Source organism: Hemicordylus capensis, chromosome 1 (genome assembly GCF_027244095.1).
Source record: "Hemicordylus capensis ecotype Gifberg chromosome 1, rHemCap1.1.pri, whole genome shotgun sequence".
Lineage (NCBI taxonomy): Eukaryota > Metazoa > Chordata > Lepidosauria > Squamata > Cordylidae > Hemicordylus > Hemicordylus capensis.
The window spans coordinates 128,413,037-128,434,941 of NC_069657.1; the positions used below are offsets into that span (position 1 = coordinate 128,413,037).

At 46.4% G+C, this 21,905-nt stretch overlaps 1 protein-coding gene across 1 annotated transcript in view; it reads left to right on the plus strand.

Moving 5' to 3' along the window:
- The first annotated feature begins 1,347 nt into the window (after positions 1-1,347).
- TH (tyrosine hydroxylase) overlaps positions 1,348-21,905 on the plus strand; it is a 54,702-nt gene continuing 34,144 nt past the window's right edge. The window contains exons 1-2 of the mRNA XM_053286957.1: positions 1,348-1,441; positions 12,688-12,909. Of these exons, the coding sequence (XP_053142932.1) occupies positions 1,364-1,441; positions 12,688-12,909 (300 nt within the window). The 5' untranslated portion in view covers positions 1,348-1,363. The remainder of the gene's footprint in view (positions 1,442-12,687; positions 12,910-21,905) is intronic.

A 21,905-nucleotide genomic window follows, 5' to 3' on the forward strand; every position in this document is an offset into this window, starting at 1 on the left:
GATCAAATCATGGATGAGTTTAGATTTATTTTGGACCGACCTGGCATTACAGAGGAGCAGGGAAAAGCTATGTGGGTTGTTGGCAGTGCTCCCTGAGGTCAAAGAGCTGGCAGGATAGCTGGAAGGGGAGACAGCTAATAAATTTCTGACTACCCTTCCCCTGGAACGGCCCACTGACCTGCCAACGTTACTTCTTATATTCCCCACCACCACCGGGATAGCTGCCCCATAGTCAGCGAAGGTGCCTCCTTTCCCCCCATCTCCAAACGAACCCAAACACATTATAGCAACTTCAACCCAAGTCTAAAACAGCTTAAAACTGATTAAATGTAAGCCCTTGCCCTTGTTCTCCCCCAAAGTGGCTCCCCCAAAGGGGCGACCCCCTTTGGTGTTGCCCCACCGGTGGTGGGCCTGCTGCCACAAGGAGCCTTCCTATAAAGCCCAAAACTGAGCAGGTGACCCAAGGAACAGCTGAGTCACTCAGGGGCTGGTCCCAATCCTGCCCCCACTTCCCACAGATGTTAACCTGAGGCTGCAGCCCCACAGGGAAAGCAAAAGCAGGCAGGCAACAGCAGAAGGGACCCCAGCACCCACCTGGTCTCTCACTCCAGGCAGCACTGGGTGGGAGATGGATAGACTCTCCCTTTCCCTCTCTACTGGGCTTCTCATGAGCAGTCCTACCCATGTAGGGCTCTGCAAGCCTGGGAAGGTCTCCTTGTGTGCATGACCTTACCTTTCCCATAAGTGGTAGGCTTCACAGAACACTAGAGGGTCAGCATTTCATGCAAATATTCAGAAGTCATGCAATAGGCCAGGTCAGTGAAGATCTCACCCAGTTTGCTGGCCCACCTCAATAAACCTTGACAATGGTTCTGAACAGAGGTCCTAGATCCTATTTCGATATCTTTTCTTTGCTCCTATTCCAGAACTCTATGAGTAGAGAATATACTGCTAATGTTTTTGCCTTTGTTGTTATTTAGCAGCATTAAGCTACTTTCATTTATTGCAACTCATACTGGAGGAGAGTAATGGGGAATAAAGCATGCACAGTGGAAGAGTGAGCTGCAATATAATACAGGGGAGGTATTTAGCTTAGTAAATACTTTTGGGTGCAGGAGAAGAGCCAACACTGTGTTTGCAGAAGCTAGGTGCCTGCAATCTTTGTAACAATTAGATTTAATGGGACACAAGCGCTTCTTTCCTCCACATCTCCTCCCTCCTCCCCTTTTCTCTCCCTCAGGCTGAAGGAAGGGAGGTGGGCAGAGGGGGATAGGAGAGGGTCTTTGACGTCAGACTTGCCCTATAAAAGCCCAGAAGGAGAAGGGAAAGCAACGCTGCATGCTGAGGCAGAGCACCAGCAAGGATGCCGACCCCCAACTCTTCCAAAGGCTTCCGGCGGGCAGTGTCAGAGCTGGACTCCAAGCAAGCTGAGGCCATCATGGTAAGGAAAGACCCTCTCACCCCTTGAGTCTAGCCACCTTGTAGTGACAGGCAAGAGAGCAGACAGAAGAGAAATCAACGTTGATTTCTAGAGCATCATTCTATTAAAGGAGCTCCTGAGGGCTGGATAAGAACAAGCCATTTGAAATCTTTTAGGAATGGCTACTAGAAATGCATACACAACAACAATATAGCTGTCAAAAGGGGGAAAGCACACATAAAGGCAGAAATAAGATGCTAAAGACATATGTGTTGCAAAGTCAGCTGTTTAAACTAGAACAATAAGAGTTAGGCTCAAGCTACAGTCACAGCGAGGGGCTTTATTTACTACCGTCACTGTCTAAAGCTAAGGAGTTGTGCTGGTTTTTTCCCCTTTCCTAGCACTGAAGTGAGATTTGTTTTATTCCATTGTAATGGAAATGAGTGCCTTTTTTTGTGTATCGAGTCCACAATACAGTGGGAATTCAGACCAACTTGGTTTGGGTAACTATGCAATACTGTAATCCGTTCATTTCTCCCTCCATGACTTGGGGTTCTCATTATCTGAGTTAGGTCACAATTTTGCATACTGCAGCTGGACAAGGAGAAAAGGGGACAAATCCCAAAATTTTTTTGCTACCTGAATTTGGCTGAGCTGAAAGCCCTATCCAGACATTATGCTGTACGAGTGTACAGATATCTGTACACTCATACATGTTCTTGTGTGAATGACCATACTTGTGTTCACTGTAAAGGTGAACATAGGTACAGGCTCCCTGAAGTGTATGGCACAATTAGGAAGTGTACTGCTCTACCTGTGTTCAACATAACATGTGGATAGTGGCACCTGTGTACAGATCTCTGCCTGTGTACATTGTACATGTGCTATACAAGTGCTGAACATAATGTGTGAATGGGGTTGCAAATCTTGCAGACTTTGCTAGTCAGGCTGACAATATATAATTATTGATTTCCACTGCCTTGCTTGCTGGGCACAGATCCTGTAGGCTTCTTAACTCCTGCATTCCTCACAGATGTCAGTGAGACTATGGCCCTACTTGGGCATAGTTTTAAAAATCCTGTATGTGACAGCCATCCCAAAGTGCACCACAAGTCCTGCCCTGGCAAGTCACTCACCCCTCCGTGCCCTTCCCCGTTACAGCAGTGTTTGCCTGAAGAGGCAGACATCATAACCATGATGGCGGACATTTCTGTGATCAGCCAGCTTAGGTGTCCAAACCTGCTGATCATGGAAATGCCCACCATCATGGTTATGATGTTTGCCTTTTCAGATGGACACAAACATAACCATGAAGAGTGCAGTTGGAGGGGTGAGTTTGGGACGGCTGTCCTCCTAGAGAGTCTTTTTTGAAATCTGTATAGGGCTCATGAATTCTTCATCACTTGATGACTGCTCCATCAGACAATGACTTGCATGTGTGAGTGGGTCACACAGATCTAGCACCACTGTTGGAGCTCATCCTAAGTAATGCTTTTTCAACAGACTCTCTGGGACAAACTACCTATTATGAAAAGTGTATGCTTATTTCTTCCATGCTTGTTTTTGTTTTAATGGAAATAGCAGCTGTGCCCCCCACCAATGTTCCCTTTAACAGGGATTCCCAGATGCTGTTGACAACAACTCCCATAATCCTTAAGCAAAAGCCATTGCAGCTGAGGATTCTGAGAGCTATAGTCAACAATGTCTGGAAATCCCTGTTACAGGGAACACTGCCGCCCACCCCATTGATTTGGATTGGGACTGCAGTGTGGGGAAGGGGCTTTAGCTTTTTGTTCCTATTAGCACCAATAGGAGCTTTTCTTCTGGGACTAATAGGTGTGTGTGCTGCAACACCTATTAGTCTCAGAAGAAAAGCTCCTATTGATGCTAATAGGAATTTATTTCTAGGGCAAAGAACAGTTGGGGGTGGGGGTGGAGAATCTGGATCTGGACCATTTTTGGAACAAAAAGGCTGATCTGGACAGGGCAGTGGTGGGAGCAAAGAGTTAAAGCCCCACATGCTTTGGTCCTGATTCCAATGGCCTTCTGCAGCTGTTATTTATGGTAAGAAAAAAACACCAATGTTCTAAGCACATGCGTCTCATAATGTGTAGTTTGATGCTTTATTCACACATTCAAAAGCTGGTCATCAGTTACATTCAAGTGTACAGAAATGAAGTGGCATGTATGCCAGCATGAACCAGCCCTCTGAGCCTGCAGTCTGCAAGTTGCTTAGTATTCACATACATTTCAAGGGGCTGTCAGATAGACTACTCCAGGAGGAGCAGCTTGAGAGTTGGAGGCCATACACATTGTCCTGAAAGGACATACATACATTGTCCTGGAAGGTTTCTTTCTATAGCTTTTCCCACTTTATGTTTGGATAAAGGTCCCTCTAGAGAAGGAAACCAATTGTTCAATGAAATTATTTGTAATTATTCTTATAAGATTCAGACTGCCTTCTTAACAGTTTCTATGTAGCATGGTAGGGCACTTGAGGGACTTCTTATCTTACCACTGGAATGCCTTCTGTATCCCCAAAGGAATGACTAAGTTAGTGAAACTTTGTTCAAAGACATAGATTAGGGTGTGCATGAATGGTTCATGTCGAATCGGTTCACCTCGAACCAGGGCCAGTCTGTTGGTTCAATTGTGGACTGAACTGGGGGCGGTTTGGTCCATGATTGAACCAAACCAGGTTCAGCTTGGGTGACCCCATGATAAAGGGGTCGGGTGGGGGCAGCAAGCAGATAAGTAAGTTGCTTTCCTGGCCGGCACAGCTACCGGTGCTGCTGCTTGCCCTCCTGGCGGCCCCAAGCAGCGTGGCTCCCCCCTCTTTTACCAAGCAGGCAGAGCAGTGAGAGCTCAGTAAAATAGGAGGGTGCGCATTGTTTGGGGCATCTGGGAGGGCAGCTGCGCTGGCCAGGTAAGCAGTTTACTTACTCACTCATTGCCCCCACCCAGCCACTCCTTATCCCTGAAAAGGTCCCCCACCCCCTACACTTGTAAAGGGGAATTCTCACTGGATTTCCCCTTTAGAAGTATATCCTCCAAACTGGTTCAGCCCGGTTTGATGGTTGGACCTGAATGGACCCGATTTTGGTGGACATGGAACCGGGCCGGTTTGGTTCTAATCCAGTTCAGATTTGAACCGAATCAGCCAAACCGGTTCCATGCACACGCCTAGTTTAAATCTCCAAGAATTTTGGACAGGACAAGTTCATGGTGGATTCTGCCTTTGGACTAGTAGCTCAGTGCTGACTGCAGAGCTAAACAAATCGTTTCTGACATGGAAAGTCCCTTCTGTGTAGAAAGTATACAATTTCTGCTGCAGGTAGTGGCATATGACAATCCTGACACATGTAAACTGTAGAATGTATACACCCTGAGAAGCCACAACCAATTGTGGCTGCCCATCATGTGTTGACATGGTAATTTACATGCATTTTGGAACATCACATTGGCATCACTTTTGGAAATCATACAATTTCCTTCATGGAAGTGACATTTTAATAAAGAATTGGTAATGGCTGCAAAGATCAATGCAACTAGTTCTGTGAGCTCAAGAGAGATTTCAATTTGCTTTTCTTGAACAGCTTCCCCTCTTCATGGCAAACTGCACACTGGCAACTGAGGGAAGTTCCAAAAGCAGCTTGCATTATGGCATGAGAGTCGGTTCAAAGACAAAAATCCCACTAGGCTAGCACAAGCCCCTTGAGTGAACTTTCACAGCTCTTTCAAACACAATTTGTACAATCCTAAATCACAGCTGATATTTACCTTTCATGGTTTATGATAAAACAACAGCAAGATGAAAGTTACAAAGGAAATTTTTATTTGCATTTAACTTAAAACAAGATTAAGCTGTATTTTCCCAAATGCACAAGGTATGTCTCAGCACTTTGAGTTTTATTTAATTAAGTGAGGTTTTACTTTCAAAAGCACTCTGGTTTCCTGATTTAATAAGACTTTAGTCCATCTCTACACTGCTGCCTCCCTTCAAAAGAAATCCCTGAATAGTTTTTTCTATTCTAAAAACTACATAAAGAAGGGAAATGCATGAGAGCTATTTGAGGTTATGCTTCAATATGTTTTAAAACTAATATGATCTGTAAAACAGGGGTCAACTTTTAAATTCAGTTTCAGGGAACGAGAAGCTTTGTATTTCATTTCACTCTCTGACTTTTCTTCCTCTTTTGTCACATCTTGGTCAACACTATGCATTTTAGAAAATTACACCCTAGAATAATTTTGTTTTCAATAGCATGGAAAGGTAGGTAGAAGAGAACGGGGGAGTCTAAACATATTGTCATGGGTAGTTTGGAGAGTAGGTTATTACCTAGACTGCATTCACATGTAACCACAGTTGAACAGGCCTGCGGTTCTGAGGACGTTACGTCTGAATGTGGGCAGCCCAGGTTATGCACGGTGACGAAACTGAGGGTTCAGATTTGTAACTCCAATCTGAACCCTTGGGTTGTAATGAGTTTCACTTCTGCAGCCCAAGGTTCCAGGCAGCCTGCAGTATGTCCAAATTCAGAACCACAGGCTGTTTCCCCTGGAACCGGAATTGAGGGAGGAAACTTCTCCCTCAACTCTGGCATGATTGGCTGTGCAGGCTGTCCTTCAGTAAAGCCCATACAGCCAGCTCCCCCACTTCTCTGCAGTCTTTCTGTCTGTAGAAAGACTGCTGTCCAGTATGTCTGAATTCGGAGGGGGTGGTGGTGCAGAATTGGACCTGCAGTTCCATGTTACATCTGAAGGTGGCCCTAGTCTTAGACTTGGAGGTCTAAAACATCCAATAAATGCAAAAACATAAACATATTTAGAAATAAAAATAAATGTTTTCATCTTATAACAACCTTGTGAAGTAAGCTGGGCTAAGAGAAAGTGAATTGTCCAAAGCCATTGTGGGTAAGTGTGAGTTAGAACCCAGATTTCCCAGTTTAAATCTAGTACTCTATCCACTTTACATACAACATGGGCTCTCCAGTCAGGGCCTTTAGCTGTGAGCAGAGTGAACCTCTGCTTCACTGTACCCACTAAAATGACATTCTGTTGATGCAGATGGGAAGCATCTGGGCAGCTATACTGCACTTGCATTCAAAAATGCAACATAATTCTGTGCCAGTGTTAGGTGAATGGGATCATTTGCAAAGTCCTAAGAATGCTAAGAAGTCTAGTAATAGATCAACTTGAATCCAAACATTCTAGATTCAGCGGCTAACATCCTAAAACGTCAACTAGTTTCACTGCTGGCACAGTGATGGGGGCAAATTTTGATGACCTCCCTTTTCCCAGGAAGTACAATGTGCCATCCAAAAATATGTTCCTGAGGAACATATCCTGAGTATTTTCAAGTGACACAGAGGACTCCTTGGGGAAGGGGAGGTGACTGAAATCCCCCCACAACAGACACGGTAGCAATGGTACAGCATTAATTTGAAATGGTCAGACACACTGGTGCTATACCAGTGCGTCTCCTGTTCCATTGGTGCTTCATGAATCAGTATATCAGCCACTGTCTTGAAGAAGAGTTGCTGAAATTATTCTCACTACTTCAGAAGTGAGGACTATTTGCCTTTTGGAATGCAAACATTATTTCACTTGCATTGAACTTAGGGATATAAGCACAATATTAGGAATATTAGGACAATAATTGGTAAAGGTCTTTGGTCCCCAAATGGCTACTACATGACCTTTAGTGGAGTATTATCTTGAAATAATGGTCCTGAAATGTACTACTAGTAACAAAACAAATATACCTTCTGTGTTGCTGTTGAGTTTTTTATTTGAAGCACCTACCTAATAGGGTTGCATTTCAAAAAGATAAAACTGGATTTCTGATGCTGGCATGGTATGAAAAGAGGCATATCTCTATGAGCTGATTTGCATTAGTGATGATACATTTCTGTCTCCAACAGGAAAAACAATATGCCCTCAAACACTAATGGAAGTACAACAGATTTTAGAAGCCATATTTTATGTACAGGGAGGAGTGGTTCAGGTTCTTCAGTTCTGTGATTTTTTTAAAAAAAGCATTTTCATAGGATTTAGCAGTCATCACAGAGTTTAGCAGAAACATGCCGCTATCTGTAGAATATTAAGCATCATTTGGACCCAGTGGCCAGTATATGGAAGGGTGTGTCCATAATTCTCCCTAAATTTGTACCCACAGACATATGTTCACTGAATCAACACTTCCTCCACAGTGCTAGGTTGGGGCTGAAGCTTGGTGAGAGTATATGCAGATGGTCCCAGGTTCAATCCCTGGAATCTCCAAGGAGGGCTGGGAAAAACTCCCATCAGAAATCCTGAAGAACTGCAGCCAGTAAGGATCAATGATACTGAGTTAGATGGATCAGTGTTATAACTTGGTATAATAAGGCAGCTTTCTTCTCTCGCCAGAAACAAGGCAATGCCCCAACTGTAACTAGCATTATGGAAATTATTCTAATTCTTTTGTATGATTCATGTCTATCCTACCTTCCTCCATGTCTGACCCAAGGCAGGTTACAGTTCAATAGACCAATGCTTATAGCAAAATGACACAACCATATGAACATAAGAAGAGCCCCTAGCCTAGCATCCTGTTTCCCACAGTGGCCAATCAGATGCCTCAGGGAAGCCCTGAAGACATACTCCCTCTTCCATCCTTGTTGCCTGAAACTAATATTAAGAAGAGGCATACTGCATCTAAACCTGGCGGTATCATATATCCATCAACGCTAGTAGCCATAGCCAATGATACACTTTTCCTCTGATTTTGTTTTACTGCACTGACTCTTCTGATGGCACCTGCTACATTCCTTGCTGCACTACATTTCTGAGGCATACAGAATCTCGTGGAAGACAAAGACCCTTCATTGAGCTGGAATGCCATGCATCAGCGCTCTTTACGCTGTACGCCTTGCATGGCACTGGAGGGGATGACTTTGTGAGTGTTAAATGGCTTCCTGGTTGCCTGTGGAGAGAAAAGAAATACATGGTAGCGGTAATGAATAACTGGTAGGAGCTGTAACAGGCAAGTCCTATGTCTGGGTGCTCATTTAGGGTTGGCAAGTATGTGTGAGAAAGGGTGCTGCATTAGGTTCTCTTCCACTCTGCATGCCCTACTCTCCACTCTCCCATTGTCAGTCCCCTGTAAAGTCCTGAAGAATCACCTGTTGGGGGAGATACTGTCGTCACTGAGACAATACTCACTTATCCAATAAAGGGTGTTACACTGGAACTCTGTTCGAGTGTGTATTGTGTGTATTCTGTTACATGTGTCCTGGCTGAGATCCTGCAAGCAAGAATCAGTCAGGATTTCTTTGGCTAACAATACATAGAACAGATGTTCAGTGCTAACCAACAGTTTTGTTTGTGCTCCTATTAGCCTGCCCCAGGGCATGGCAGGAGCTTAACTGGAATGGATGGGGTGCGGGGGTGGGAGGTGGGGGGAGTCCATCTGCATAGTGTCTTCTGTGTCTTTTGTGTGAGAGACATTGCTATGACCTGTGGAATGAGGAAGGTTTGTTTAGCCAGAATGCAGATTCCCCATACGGCACTGCGTGAGGAGGCACTCAGCGATCATGGATACTCGAATGTGCTACTCACTTTGGGGAGTTTAGGGGAGAGTTGATGGAAGATGTTCAGAAGTCATACTTTAAAATGTGATCTCCCTTTCAACTGTGGGCCATGCTTTGGAGGGTTCTGGGAGAAGACCAGTGTTGTTCATCTCCCCTTTTCGACTTGCCTGTTTCTTATTGGTGCAAAGTGCTCCCTTTCACTAATGTTCCCCATCATGGAGTTCCTACTTGTGTGCCCACAGTTGTACAGACATGCAGGCACAGTCGTGAAATGCATCTTAATATATGCACTGTCTTTTCTTATTGGAGTTTAGTCTTGCTAATAGTGTGCCATGGATGGCTGTTGTGCTAACCAGACTACCATTCTCCAGGGTGTTTGGGCAGAGCAGAAGCCACGAAGAATGGAGGACTGTCATCAAGGGTTCTCAATTAACTCGAAAGGGCGTTTAAAAAACATGTGCCACCTTCTGCTGGTTCAGCATTGGACCATAGTCAGGGGTGGATCCAGCCTCTGACTGGATATTGAATTCTAACTAAGCTCTGCTCCTTCCTTCACATACCGCTTATCCTATCAGTCATTGCTCCTTGCACTGATGGTATAGCAGTAACTCTGACATTGTGTCTCCCCAGAGGAGTGATAACATTTTGTTCTGCCAGCACAGAGGAATTTAGTAACGATCCTATCCTGGTCCAGTGGGTATAACTCAAGAATAGGCTCACACTGCAAGGCTATGAACTAATGCAATCTTTACTAGTAAGCCCCATTGAATTCCATGGGTGTTACTTTTGAATACATAAGTGTACAGGATCATGCAACATGTGACAAAAACAAGTTGGAATTGTATGTGGTAAAGGTAGTTGATTGACGTGAAACCTAGAGAAGCTTATATCCAGCTCAAGTTCCCATGACCTCATGCTGTTGTTGTTTTATTTCTTAATACCTAAGTCATACCTGAAATCATTTTTCTTATCTACAATGTAACAATAAAATGGCAAATACAGCAAAGACTACAAGCTTAATGTTAGCAGCATGACCGGCATTTTGGCTGAAGGTGAACAATTCTTATTTCTGAGCAGGGGAGGGGCTATCAGACAGGCAGAACTGAGCATGGTTTGTACAGTCATCCCACAACTGTTTCTGTTCACAGCTGGTTTTTATAATATTTCTGAAACCTGTATTTACTTAACTACTTACTTACTTACTTATTTGATTTCTATACCTCCCTTCGAAAAATGGCTCAGGGCAGGTTACATTTTTAAAAAACCCTAAAATCAATTAACTATTAAAATAAAAAACTGGAAAAACAGTTTTTTACAGGGTATAACAAGTGGTGACCATAGGACTGTATACAACTGTATACAATGCAGACAACAATTCCTCCATTGCACCACTTTCAAGTGTCCTAGAAAGCATCGCTTCTAGTTAAATCCTTTCTTTATAATGATTAAAAAGAAGTCTCAACTTACCAAGCAAAATGAGGATCTTTTCAGGTCCACAGAGAAAAGAGCAAAATTGAATTCACTTCCTGTGAAACAACAGTCTTAAACACATCAGCAGTAATCCTTTGCCCTGTACAACAGCAAGTTTTAGAACAGCTGTGATGTCAGTGGCATTTGTGGCTGAATTTCAGCTTAGCATGCCTCACTGAACCAACAAAGCCGAATCTGAATGTATGTTTAGGGAAAGTCCTACCTTGCAAGATGACTGATACATTGATCCTAAGCATATATACTAGAAAGTAAGTTCTACTAAAATGTAATCTACTACTTATTTATTGAGATTATTACGTCATTACTTTGTTATTACTGTTACTTTGGCTACTTACTGCAAAGTTAATTTGGCTTTAGATCCCAGTCTGAAGCAATAATATTTCAGTCAGGATTTTTCTAAGCATATATTCTTGTTACGTATACTTATGGCAGCAACTGTTATTGTATTCTATTTATTTATTATTGTATTTAAAATATTTCTATACTGCCTAAAACTTGCATCTCTGGGCAGTTCACAATTAAAATCATTTAAAACATCAAATCAATTAACAATTAAAATCGTTTAAAAGATTAAAAACATTTAAAACCTATTATTAAAATTATTTAAAAACAATAAATCTAATTAAAAGCCTGGGTGAATAAATGTGTCTTTAGTGCCTTTTTAAAAGTTGCCAGAGATGGGGAGGCTCTTATTTCAACAGGGAGCACATTCCAAAGTCCAGGGGCTGCAATGGAGCAGGCCCGTTCCTCATTAGCCACCAGACGGGTTGGCAGCAGCCACAGGTGAACCTCTCCAGATGATCTTAGCAGGCGGTGGGGCTCATGACAAAGAAGCTGTCTCTTAAATACCCAGGGTCTAAGCTATTTAGGGCTTTATAGGTAATAACCAGCACCTTGTACTTTGCCCAGATATGTATCAGCAGCCAGTGCAATTCCTTCAACACAGGAGTAATATGGTCTCTCTAAGATGACCCAGAGATCAATCTGGCCGCTGTGTTCTGAACAAACTGCAGTTTCCAGACTATGTACAAAGGCAACCCCACACAGAGCGCATTCAAGTAATCCAGCCTAGAGGTTACCAGCAGATGTACCATTGTCTTGAGGCCATTCATCTCAAGAAACAGATGCAGCTGGCGTATCAGCCGAAGCTGATAAAAAGCACCTCTGGCCACCGTCTCAACTTGGGATGCCAGGGAGAGGTTCAGATCCAGAAGCACCCCCAGACTGCGTACCTGTTCCTTCTGGGGGAGCGACCCCATCCAGAACTGGCAGATCAAACTTGTTTTCCGAGTTTTGACCCCGCACAATAAGTACCTCCATCTTATCTGGATTCAGCCTAAGTTTGTTACCCCTCATCCAACCCATTACTGCCTCCAGGCAGGCATTTAAAGAGGTTATGCCTTCTCCTGATGATGTTGACATGGAGAAATAGATTTGGGTGTCATCAATATATTGATAACAGCCTGCATCAAATCCACTATGGGAGCCCAGCCCAGTTTCCACCGTGTGTGTGAACAGCTAGGAGTGGTGCAGCTCTCGGTGGCAAGCCCACTTAATCCCTTGCCCAATGAGGTTAGCAGCATGGCTGCGTGCTGTGGTGACTCATGAGGAGACCCCCAACCGTGAGGCTACAACAAGACTCCCAGCATCAGGGGGCTCCCCAGAATGTCTATGCACTTGCAAGGGACCCCGATCCCCCGATCCCCGCCATCCCAACTGGCTCCATGATGGAGCCGGTAATCATGTGGGTGGCAGATCCAGCCACCCAGGGCTAGCTCCTTGCTCATCTGCAGGGAGAGTGAGTCAAGCCCATTCTCCTGCAGAACCATCTTAGGCTCTTCACACTGCTCGTGTGGAGAGCCTTTAAGACTGTAAAGAACTTGGAAAATTTTGTACGTTCTTTTTATATAGTTAGGGCCATACGTGTGATCTATTTTCATAGTGTATCCTGTAATGTAACTTCTGTTAATAGTGTAACTTATTGTCATACTGAGTAGACTTGCTAAAGAATACACAGAGTGATCATGGCTGGAAAGAAAATCTTGGAAACCAGGTTTTCTCAAATCCATGATCACTGGGCTATACTGGTTCTTTACTTAAGTCCTCCTCAGTTTGTTCCTGGAAGACTTTGAAGTGAAAAGGACGAATAACTGTTTCCCGGGCTGTTATGTAATACTGATGTCTTCCCCTCTTACATTCTCACAGTCCCCACAGTTCATTGGGAGGCGGCAAAGCCTCATTGAAGATGCCAGAAAGGAGAGAGAAGCTGCCGCTGCTGCCGCTGCTGCCGCTGCTGCTTCTGAAGCTGCAGAATCAACTGAAACTCTTGTTTTTGAAGAGAAGGATGGGATGGCCATGTTGAACCTTTTATTCACACTCAAAGGAGCCAAGATTTCAATGCCATCCCGTGCACTAAAAGTATTTGAGGTGAGCAGGTGATGTTGTTCTAGCAAAACTAAGGGCACATGTTTTGGTGGAAAAGGACAGCCTGTTCCATACAATATTAAGCTGCAGGCAAGTCTAGAGATTCGTATGAATGATAAATCCAAAGTCAACATCTCTACTATCAAATTATCTCTTTTCATTTAGAAGGAATCAGAGTATGCTCCACCTATGCAATGCAAAATGTACACAGTGCAGTCTTTGCTGATAACAGAGCGCCATCTAGATGACAGTCCTTTGTATTAATATAGCCTTTTATTCCAGGATATGGAACTAGAAAATGGTTATGGAGCGATATTAGTATTATTATCTATATATATATTTCTTCAGGGTGTGCCAGGGAAAATGCGTCCCGGCAGCCCAGCTGATTGGCTAGGCTGCGAAGGCGCCTGATTGGCTGGCACACCCAGGAGGAGGAGAATTGGCCACTGTGAGCCATGGCCGCTGGTGGGCCCGGCCTGGCGATGGGTGGTGGCTGCGGGCCCGGCCCGGCCGCGGTGAAGTGGTGGCGGGCCCAGCTGAGGTCCGAGGTGGTGAGGCGGCTGGGCGGCGGGCAGCGGGCGGCGGGCGGCGGGCTTTGATACCAGGGCAGAAGGTGGGGGTGGGGGGAGAGGTGGCTGGCCTGCCACTGGCCACAAAGACTGGCAAGCAGCAGCAGCGGGCACAGCAGGCCACAGAGGCAGCATTTAGTGTGGTGGGCCCACCGGCGGGACAGGCTGCGGAGGCAGCACTTGGTGTTGCGGACCCGCCAGCGGGACAGGCCACGGAGACGGCTCTCAGCCAGGCACACTGGCCAGGCCAGGAGGAGCCCGTGTGAGACTGGGGTGGGAGGGAACCGGGCGGTGGGACTTTCCTGTTCGCCACCCGGGAGGAGGAGCGGTGTAATTAGAACTTACTTCTACTTACTTAGAAAGTAAGTAGAACTTTTAAAAATGTGGGGGGGGGTGCAAGGGGGAGGGGGAGTTCAAGGGGGAGGGCAAGAGGGAGGGGAGTGCAAGGGGGAAGGGGAAGGGGAGGGGAAGGCAAGAGAGAGGGGGAGGGGAGGGGAGGGCAAGAAGGAGGGGGCAGGGGGGAGGGCAAGAGAGAGTGGGGCTGGGGGAGGGCAAGAGGAAGTGGGGCAGTGGGGAGAGGGGAGGGCAAGAGGGAGTGGGGCTGGAGGGAGGGCAAGAGGGAGTGGGGCAGGGGGAGGGCAGGAGAGAGGAGCAGGGGGAGGGGAGGGAGGGCAGGAGAGATTGAGGCAGGAGGGTGAGTGGGAGGGGGGTGAGAGAGAGGGGTGGGAGGGGAAGGGAGGGCAAGAGAGAGTGGTGTGGGAGGGAGGGGAAGAGAGGCAAGAGTGTGGGGCAGAAGGGAGGGAAGGAGAGTGGGGCAGGAGAGAGGAGGGAACAGCCAGCTCCAAAGAGCGCACAGATACTCTGTGCGAGTTGGCTAGTTGTTGTTGTTGTTGTTGTTATGCTGCAATGGAAAAAGAATGGGAAAATTGGGAAAATAAACCCCAAAAGGGTTTATGATCTAGAAAACACACAGGAGACACCAGCAACCGCCACTGGGAGGGACACTATGTTGGGCTAAATAGGAACAATTACTCTTCCACTGGCTAAATGATAGCCACCAGTTTAAAAGGTGCCTCTTTGCCCAGTTAGCAGGGAGATCTTGCTTTCCAAGTTCCAGACCTTCTTCAAAGTAACTGATAGCTGTAAGACTGATGGAATAGGTTTACTTCAGGAAGTTCCTGCTTGGTCCATGATTCTAGGGCTTGACAGTTGGCTGTGTATGTCCATAGGTCCTGGGATCCCTTGTTATGCTTTCTTTTGCTCTCTGCTTTTCCACCTGGCTCCAGTCTCCTAGGTACGTTTCTGTATGTAACTTTCCCTGTCAGTCAGGATGAGGGTTTTTCTATACTAAGTTGCTTTCCTGTTCAAGCAGCCTTGGGCTTGCAATCCCTTCACAGTTCAATGCCTTCTCTCCAGGGCTGGTGAGATCAGAAGTTGCTTGAGGAGTGGTGCAAAGTAACTATGCCAGCTGCTTCCAACCTGGGGAGAAGAAATGGGGCTACTAGAAAATGGAGTCTGGTCAGATGTGGCTCGCCACATATTGACCCTTACTTACTTACAGGATGTCCAGAACGTAAATGCCCATAAATAATTATGAGACAGATACTAAAGTAGGGAAAGAATTTTAACAAACTGAGTAGAAAGTTAGAAACAAATCTAAAGCCCTCTGTATCCTACATTAAAAAGGAATGTCCTTAAGGCTATGACTATTATTCTAGAGGAGGAATAACTAGCTGTTTCCATAATTGCCATAGAAAGCTCAGAAATATCTTGGGAGATATATATAACAAGGTCCAAAAGCCATTCATCTCCCACTTTGAAGAATTCTGAATGTTTCCCAGCATGCACCTGCACAACTGAAGACAGGGGGTGGGGGAAGCCTATTTTACATTCTGTTTAAGAGTATTAACTAGAACCATCCAAGAGAGCAATCAGCTTGTGAAGCTTGCAAGAGAACCTTAGAATAGGTTTGTTTGCAAATGGCATTTAGATCTTTCAGGCAAGATTTACATGACTGGAAAAGCTCTGCCCATTTGTCGTGAAGAGAGCTGAGGCCAAGCAAGCACCAAAGCATGTCAGGCTTCCACTGTGAAAGATTCATTTCCCCAGCCCCTTCGGCACTGCAGGTTCAAGATATGAAAACAGACGGGTGTAATGACATTTGCCTCCTGATGAAGCAAGCTGTGGGGAGGCTGGTTTCACTCGGCTGTTTTACATTACATACAACTCAAGCAAAGGTAATGCAATCAGATCTGTCAGATTAATGCTCAGGTATTGATTGTTGTGGGGGGCAATGTTATAGAGATATATTAGAAGACATGGGGCTAAATTGAATTTGTTGGTGACATTGCCTCTGCTTCTCTCTCTCTCTGTAAAAATTGAAGCCTTTCCTTCACAGAATCTTGAAGGAGAGAGCAGATTAACTTCTAAGAAATGGAATCAAAGCACCAGTTTTCAGAACAGAAGAGAAAGGGTTAAGATGCCATCAGGAATTTTGCACTAGAGCTGACTAAAGTTTATTTCAGATAAACTCGGCAATCATGAAAAGTGACAGCTATGGATTTGCAGGGGAGAATCACTGAATGGGAGGAAGGGCATTAAGTAGGGATGTGCATTTCGTTTCGGATACAAAACGTTTTGTGCACAAAACAGGCCATTTTGGCTGTTTTGTAGCCAAAACAAAACACTCAATGCTCAAAACAGAACATTTTGTAGCCAAAACAAAACGGCCCTGTTTCGGATACAAAATGTTTTGTTGTGTTGGCTGATTTGGAACTCAATTTTGCAATTGTGAAAAGTCTTTCTCCTTCAGTCTCCATTTTGAGTTTTGACATCTCTTTGAATTTCCAGCCCTTCCAGCCCGCAGACTGGCCAGCGAAAGCATGGGCTGATCTGCTGGCAACTGCCTCCTTATTCCTTTTAAGCAAATTTAAGGGTAAATTTTACCCTCATTGGCTAGTGGGGCAGTGTGCATTTACCCTCATTGGCCAGTGGGCCAGTGTGCATTTCATTGTTGTTGTTTCACACTGTTGTGTGTAGATCAATTGCAATTCGGGCGGGGGGGGGATGTGGATGTGCATGACCTTTGGAAATCTGCCTGATTTTTTTGCAAAGCTCTGCTGTTGTTGATGTGTGATGTTGATGTTATTTGGGGTAGATTTGGGGCAGAAAGAGGGCTTTGGGGGCAGAAGAGAGGCTCAGATAGTAGTGCCCCAATGGGTGCCTGCTGCTAGCAGTGTGCCCGAACCGGTCCGGCGGCCATTCCAAAGAATGGCCGAACTGCCGGACCGGTCCGGCCCTGCCTGGTCCGGGTCCGGGTGGGGGGTATGCCTTTAAGGGCGGGAGGGCTTGCTTAGCCCTCCCGCCTCCTTGCCCCCGCCAGCGCCCGTATTGAACAGTATAGGGGCGCTGGAAACCAGCCGCCCCCCCCGCGGCGGCGGCGAAATAACCCCCAAAGTCAGCCAGCCAGCCAGCCCTCCCTCCCTCCCAGCTAGCTGCCCTCCCACCCACCCACCCACCCACCCGCTCGCTCACCCGCTCGAATACTGGATAAAAAACGAGAGGAGCTCTGGCACGGAGCTCCTCTCGTTCGGAAGGCCTCCTGAAGAATGGCGGCTTGCGCGCGCGCGCATGCGCGCACCGCAAAGCACACCGTTCTCCGGAGGCCCGGTCTACCCGCCGGGAAAGGGCCGGGTAGACCGGGCCTCCGATCGCTGAGTAGACCGGGCCTCCGATCGCCGGAGGCCCGGTCTACCCAGCGATCGGAGGCCCGGTCTACCCGGCCCTTTCGCGCCGGGTAGACCGGGCCTCCGATCGCTGAGTAGACCGGGCCTCCGGCGATCGGAGGCCCGGTCTACTCAGCAATCGGAGGCCCGGTCTACCCGGCGGGAAAGGGCCGGGTAGACCGGGCCTCCAATCGCTGGGTAGACCGGGCCTCCGGCGATCGGAGGCCCGGTCTACTCAGCGATCGGAGGCCCGGTCTACCCGGCCCTTTCCCGGCGGGTAGACCGGGCCTCCGGAGAACGGTGTGCTTTGCGGCGCGCGCATGCGCGCGCACGCAAGCCGCCATTCTTCAGGAGGCCTTCCGAACGAGAGGAGCTCTGTGCCGGAGCTCCTCTCGTTTTTTATCCAGTATTCGAGCGGGTGAGCGGGTGGGTGGGTGGGTGGGTGGGTGGGCAGCTAGCTGGGAGGGAGGGAGGGCTGGCTGGCTGGCTGACCTTGGGGGTTATTTCGCCGCGGTGGCGGCAGGGGGGGGCGGCTGGTTTCCAGCGCCCCTATACTGTTCAATACGGGCGCTGGCGGGGGCAAGGAGGCGGGAGGGCTAAGCAAGCCCTCCCCGCCCTAGAAACAAGGCCCCCCTTCGGTGCCGGTCCGGACTTCTCCGGACCGTGCACATCACTACCTGCTGCCACCCAGATTCCAAAGGAATTGGGGAAAGGGCTGATTTTCAAAGAATTTATGAAGTTGACATGTCTTTGGGGCAGATTTGGGGCAGAAAGGGGGCCTGAGGGGCAAAACAGTGGGTTGGGTGGCAGTGCCCCAAGGGGTGCCTGCCACAACCCAGATTCCAAAGGAAAAGGGCAAAGGGCTGATTTCTTAGGAATTGCTGAAGTTTACGCTTCTTTAAGGTTTTTTCCACCTAGGGAATAATGGAGGTTTCAGCAGACCCATAACTCCACCTGGGGGGCACTGGGGTGGTCAGGAGCGAGTGGTGGTGTAGTGCACACAGGGTGCCAACCACCCCCATGGGTTGCTAACCAATGGGGTGCTGGGTTCTGTTGTTTCTGAGGTGTTCTGAGTGTAGATTCTCTGGTAGCATATGAGATTTTCAACGATAAAACATGAATCCACTCTCATATGCTACCAAAGAATCTGAATCTACACTCAAACATCTCAGAAACAACAGAACCCAGTACCCCATGGATTAGCAACCCATGGGGGTGGCTGGCACCCTATGTGCTCTACATGACCACTCGCTCTGGGCCACCCTGGTGCCCCCCAAGTGCAGTTATGGGGCAGGAATTATGGAGGTCCATCATTCCCTATGGGGAAGAACTTTACAGACGCGCAAACTCCATTACATCTTTACAAATCAACCCTCTGCCCAATTCCTTTGAAATAATTCTAGCAGCTTCCTTGCCCCCACTGGGCACTACCACCCACCCTACTCTGCTCTGGGCCACCCCTTTCCCCCCATGAAGCTATACTTTTGCTGAAACCTCCATTCTTCCTAATGGGAAAAATCCTATACTTCAAAAATTCACCAAAAATCAGCCCTTTGCCCAATTCCTCTGAAATTTGGGTGGTAGTTTCCACCCATTGGGCACTACCGCTCCCACCCACTAGTTTTTCCTCGGGGCCATTTTTTAAAATCCAAAACGTTTCAGATTTGTATTTTGCAATTTCGAACAAAGAACAAAACTGGGGTGTTTCGGATTGGCTGATTTCGAACAAAGAACAAAATGGGGGTGTTTCGGATTTGGGCGAAAAACAAAACAGAAACAAAACAAAATGCACAACCCTAGCATTAAGCCTTTTCCCACTCAACACTTCCCCCTACAACTTCTCCCCCCGTTTGTTTTCCCCAGCTGAGGTTTAGTCTGAGGGAAAAACCAAGTTCAGCAGTGGAGTTGCAAGGGGAAAGTTTAGCATCCCTCCTCCCTTCCAATAATTGTCCCCTGGTTATCACTCCAAAACTTAGTGCTGTTTTGCTGGGGAGATGCAGCATATGAAGTTTCAAGACACAAGACCGAAGCAGAATGTGTGACCTGATTTTAGCACTTCACTTTAAAGCATTCAGCACCTTGGTCAGAGCATAGCACTGAATCTTTTCAGAAACTATAGAAAAGTTGCCTGCTTTCTCAGAAAATTCCAGACTGTGATTTATCTTGAAAATAGGCCTTTTCTCTGCTTGTAATGCTCAGTTCATATATATTTTCTCTGTAAAGCTGTTTACTTGCTGTTGATGGGGTTGCCAGCTTCATGAAAATTTTGGAAATTTCCCCCCAGTTTTTTCTCCCCCTGCTCCAATATTTTTCACCATATTGAACCATTAAAATCTCCAGAATTACTTTCAATTAGGGATGTGCAAAAAATTTCGGGCACAGAACGATCTGTGCCCGAAACGAACAATTTCGGGTGATTCGGGGCTGAACCGAATCACCCCTGATGTCCTCCCATAGTTTTTGGGCACGAGCCGAATCACCCGAATTTCGGACCCTAAAAATTCGGGTGATTCGGTTCATGGTTGATTTTTGGCGATTTTTAAAGTTTTAGTGACTTTGGGGCAGTTCAGGGGCATAGCATAGGATCTGGGCAAAAGGAGTGGGGTGGGGTGGTAGTGCCTAATGGGTGCAGGCTACCATCTCAATTTCAGGGCGATTGGGCAAAGGGCTGATTTTTTTGGAAATTTCTGAAATTTTCATGTCTTTGGGGCAGATTGGGGCAGATTGGGGCAGAAAGTGGGGCCTGGGGCAGAATAGTGGGGTGGGGTGGTAGTGCCTAATGGGTGGAGGCTACCACCCCAATTTCAGGGGGATTGGGCAGAGGGCTGATTTTTTGGGAATATTTGAAGTTTGGGTGTCTTTGGGGCAGATAGGGGGCAGTAAGTGGATCTGCCCCAAAGGAGTGGGGTGGGCAGGTAGATAGTGCCTAATGGGTGGAGGCTACCACCCGTCCCCAGTTTCAGAGTGACTGGACAGAGGGGTGAATTTTGGTGAATTTATGAGGTTTGTCTTCATAAGGTGAAGTGTGCTAAATTGATTACTTCCTCATATTCATAGTAAGTGTGAAAAAGTGAAAGTGGGGTCATGAGAGTTGTTTAATTGAAAAAAATCTCATTTGCTATGATAGAATGAGAATTCACACCTCAGAAGTTTTTTCTGAGGTGTGAATTCTCATTCTATCATAGCAAATGAGATTTTTTCAATTAAACAACTCTCATGACCCCACTTACACTTTTTCACACCTCAATTACTATGAATAATATGAGGAAGTAATCAATTAGGAAGATTAGGAATATGCAGAATGTTCTGACCGAGAAATGCTCCAACTCGAAATGGGCCATTTCAAATATTTCTCACTTGAAACAGAACATGCTTTAAATAAAGGGTCTGTTTCAAGCTCAGAGCAGAACCACCCCATTTTCATCAAATCATTTCAACGTTCTGAGCACCATTTTGGATGCCTGATTTTCCCTTGCTGATTGGTTTTCTGGCACTGGCTTCTGACTGGCTTGTGATCTTCTTGCTTCTGGTTGGCTTATTATACAAATCAAGTGTTGCCATGGACAAATGTGCCCTCATTGGCCTGGGAGGAAGGAGGGAGGAATATTTTTGGAGGGAACTTCAAAATGTAATCAAAGGGACTGGGAGGCAGAGAGAGTGTTTGTAGTGTCTTGAAGAGGATACATCAGGAGAGGAGGAAGGAATCAAGGGAGCTTTGATTTTGCGATTGCCTTTTCTTAGCTCTGAATATAATATGCTGTGATATTGTTGCTATAACTATCTGGTTTTGCTGGATTTTAGTTTGACAAAGGCAGAACTTGGGTGCTTGCCTTCCTTGAGTTGTGGTTTGTTTTGTTTGTGAGATAGGCCACCTTGGGATGTAATGTGGAATCGTGGGTTCAGTGGACCCATGGGTTCAATGGACCCGTGGGTTCAATGGTCCATGTTCAATGGACACCCTCTCTCTGCTCTCCCATCTCCATTTGGATGAAATGGAGAACTTCCTCTCTGCAGACTCACTGAAGAGAGGGAACTGGCTGTGTGGGCTTCCTTAGAAAAAATAATAATAGTGAAAGACAGCCTGCACAGCCAATAGCAGCTGGAGCAAGGAAAGAGCTTCCTCCCTCAACTCTGGTTGCAGAGAGGGAAACAGCGGTGGTAGTGTTCAGACATAATGCTGGCACTGCAAAACCAGAAGTTGAGGCGGCAAAATAATATTCAAACTTAAGGACCACATTACAATTTGGAGAGGGAAACTGGGTCCATTTCTTGAAAAAACTGTGGTTGCCTGCATTCGGACATACAGTTAATGAAATTGGAGGAGAAGGGACTTCTGGATTCATTTTATGTGTGAAAGCACTCATAGTGTTGTGAGAAATGGACAGTGGCAGCTCTCTGTGTGCTATTTCTTGGTGATTGCTGTGATGAGCTCCATGTCTGGACTTGAGACTAACTTGTGCTTCACTCACTGCTCTGGTCTGCTGTGCAATCCACATTGCAAGGTGTACTCAGTCAAAATGTGGCTGAAGTTGCTCTAGTTGATCTTGCTGCTAATGGTGCTGCTGTGGCAGCTGTTGCAATGCTAGGAAGTCAGAAGTCATAGCTGTGTGAGAGAGCAACTTGTGCCAGTGATGTTACTGCAGCGCAGGCACTGTGCCTGGCAGTGGATTCAGGGCCAGTGATTCTTTTTTGGCCCTTTTTGGAC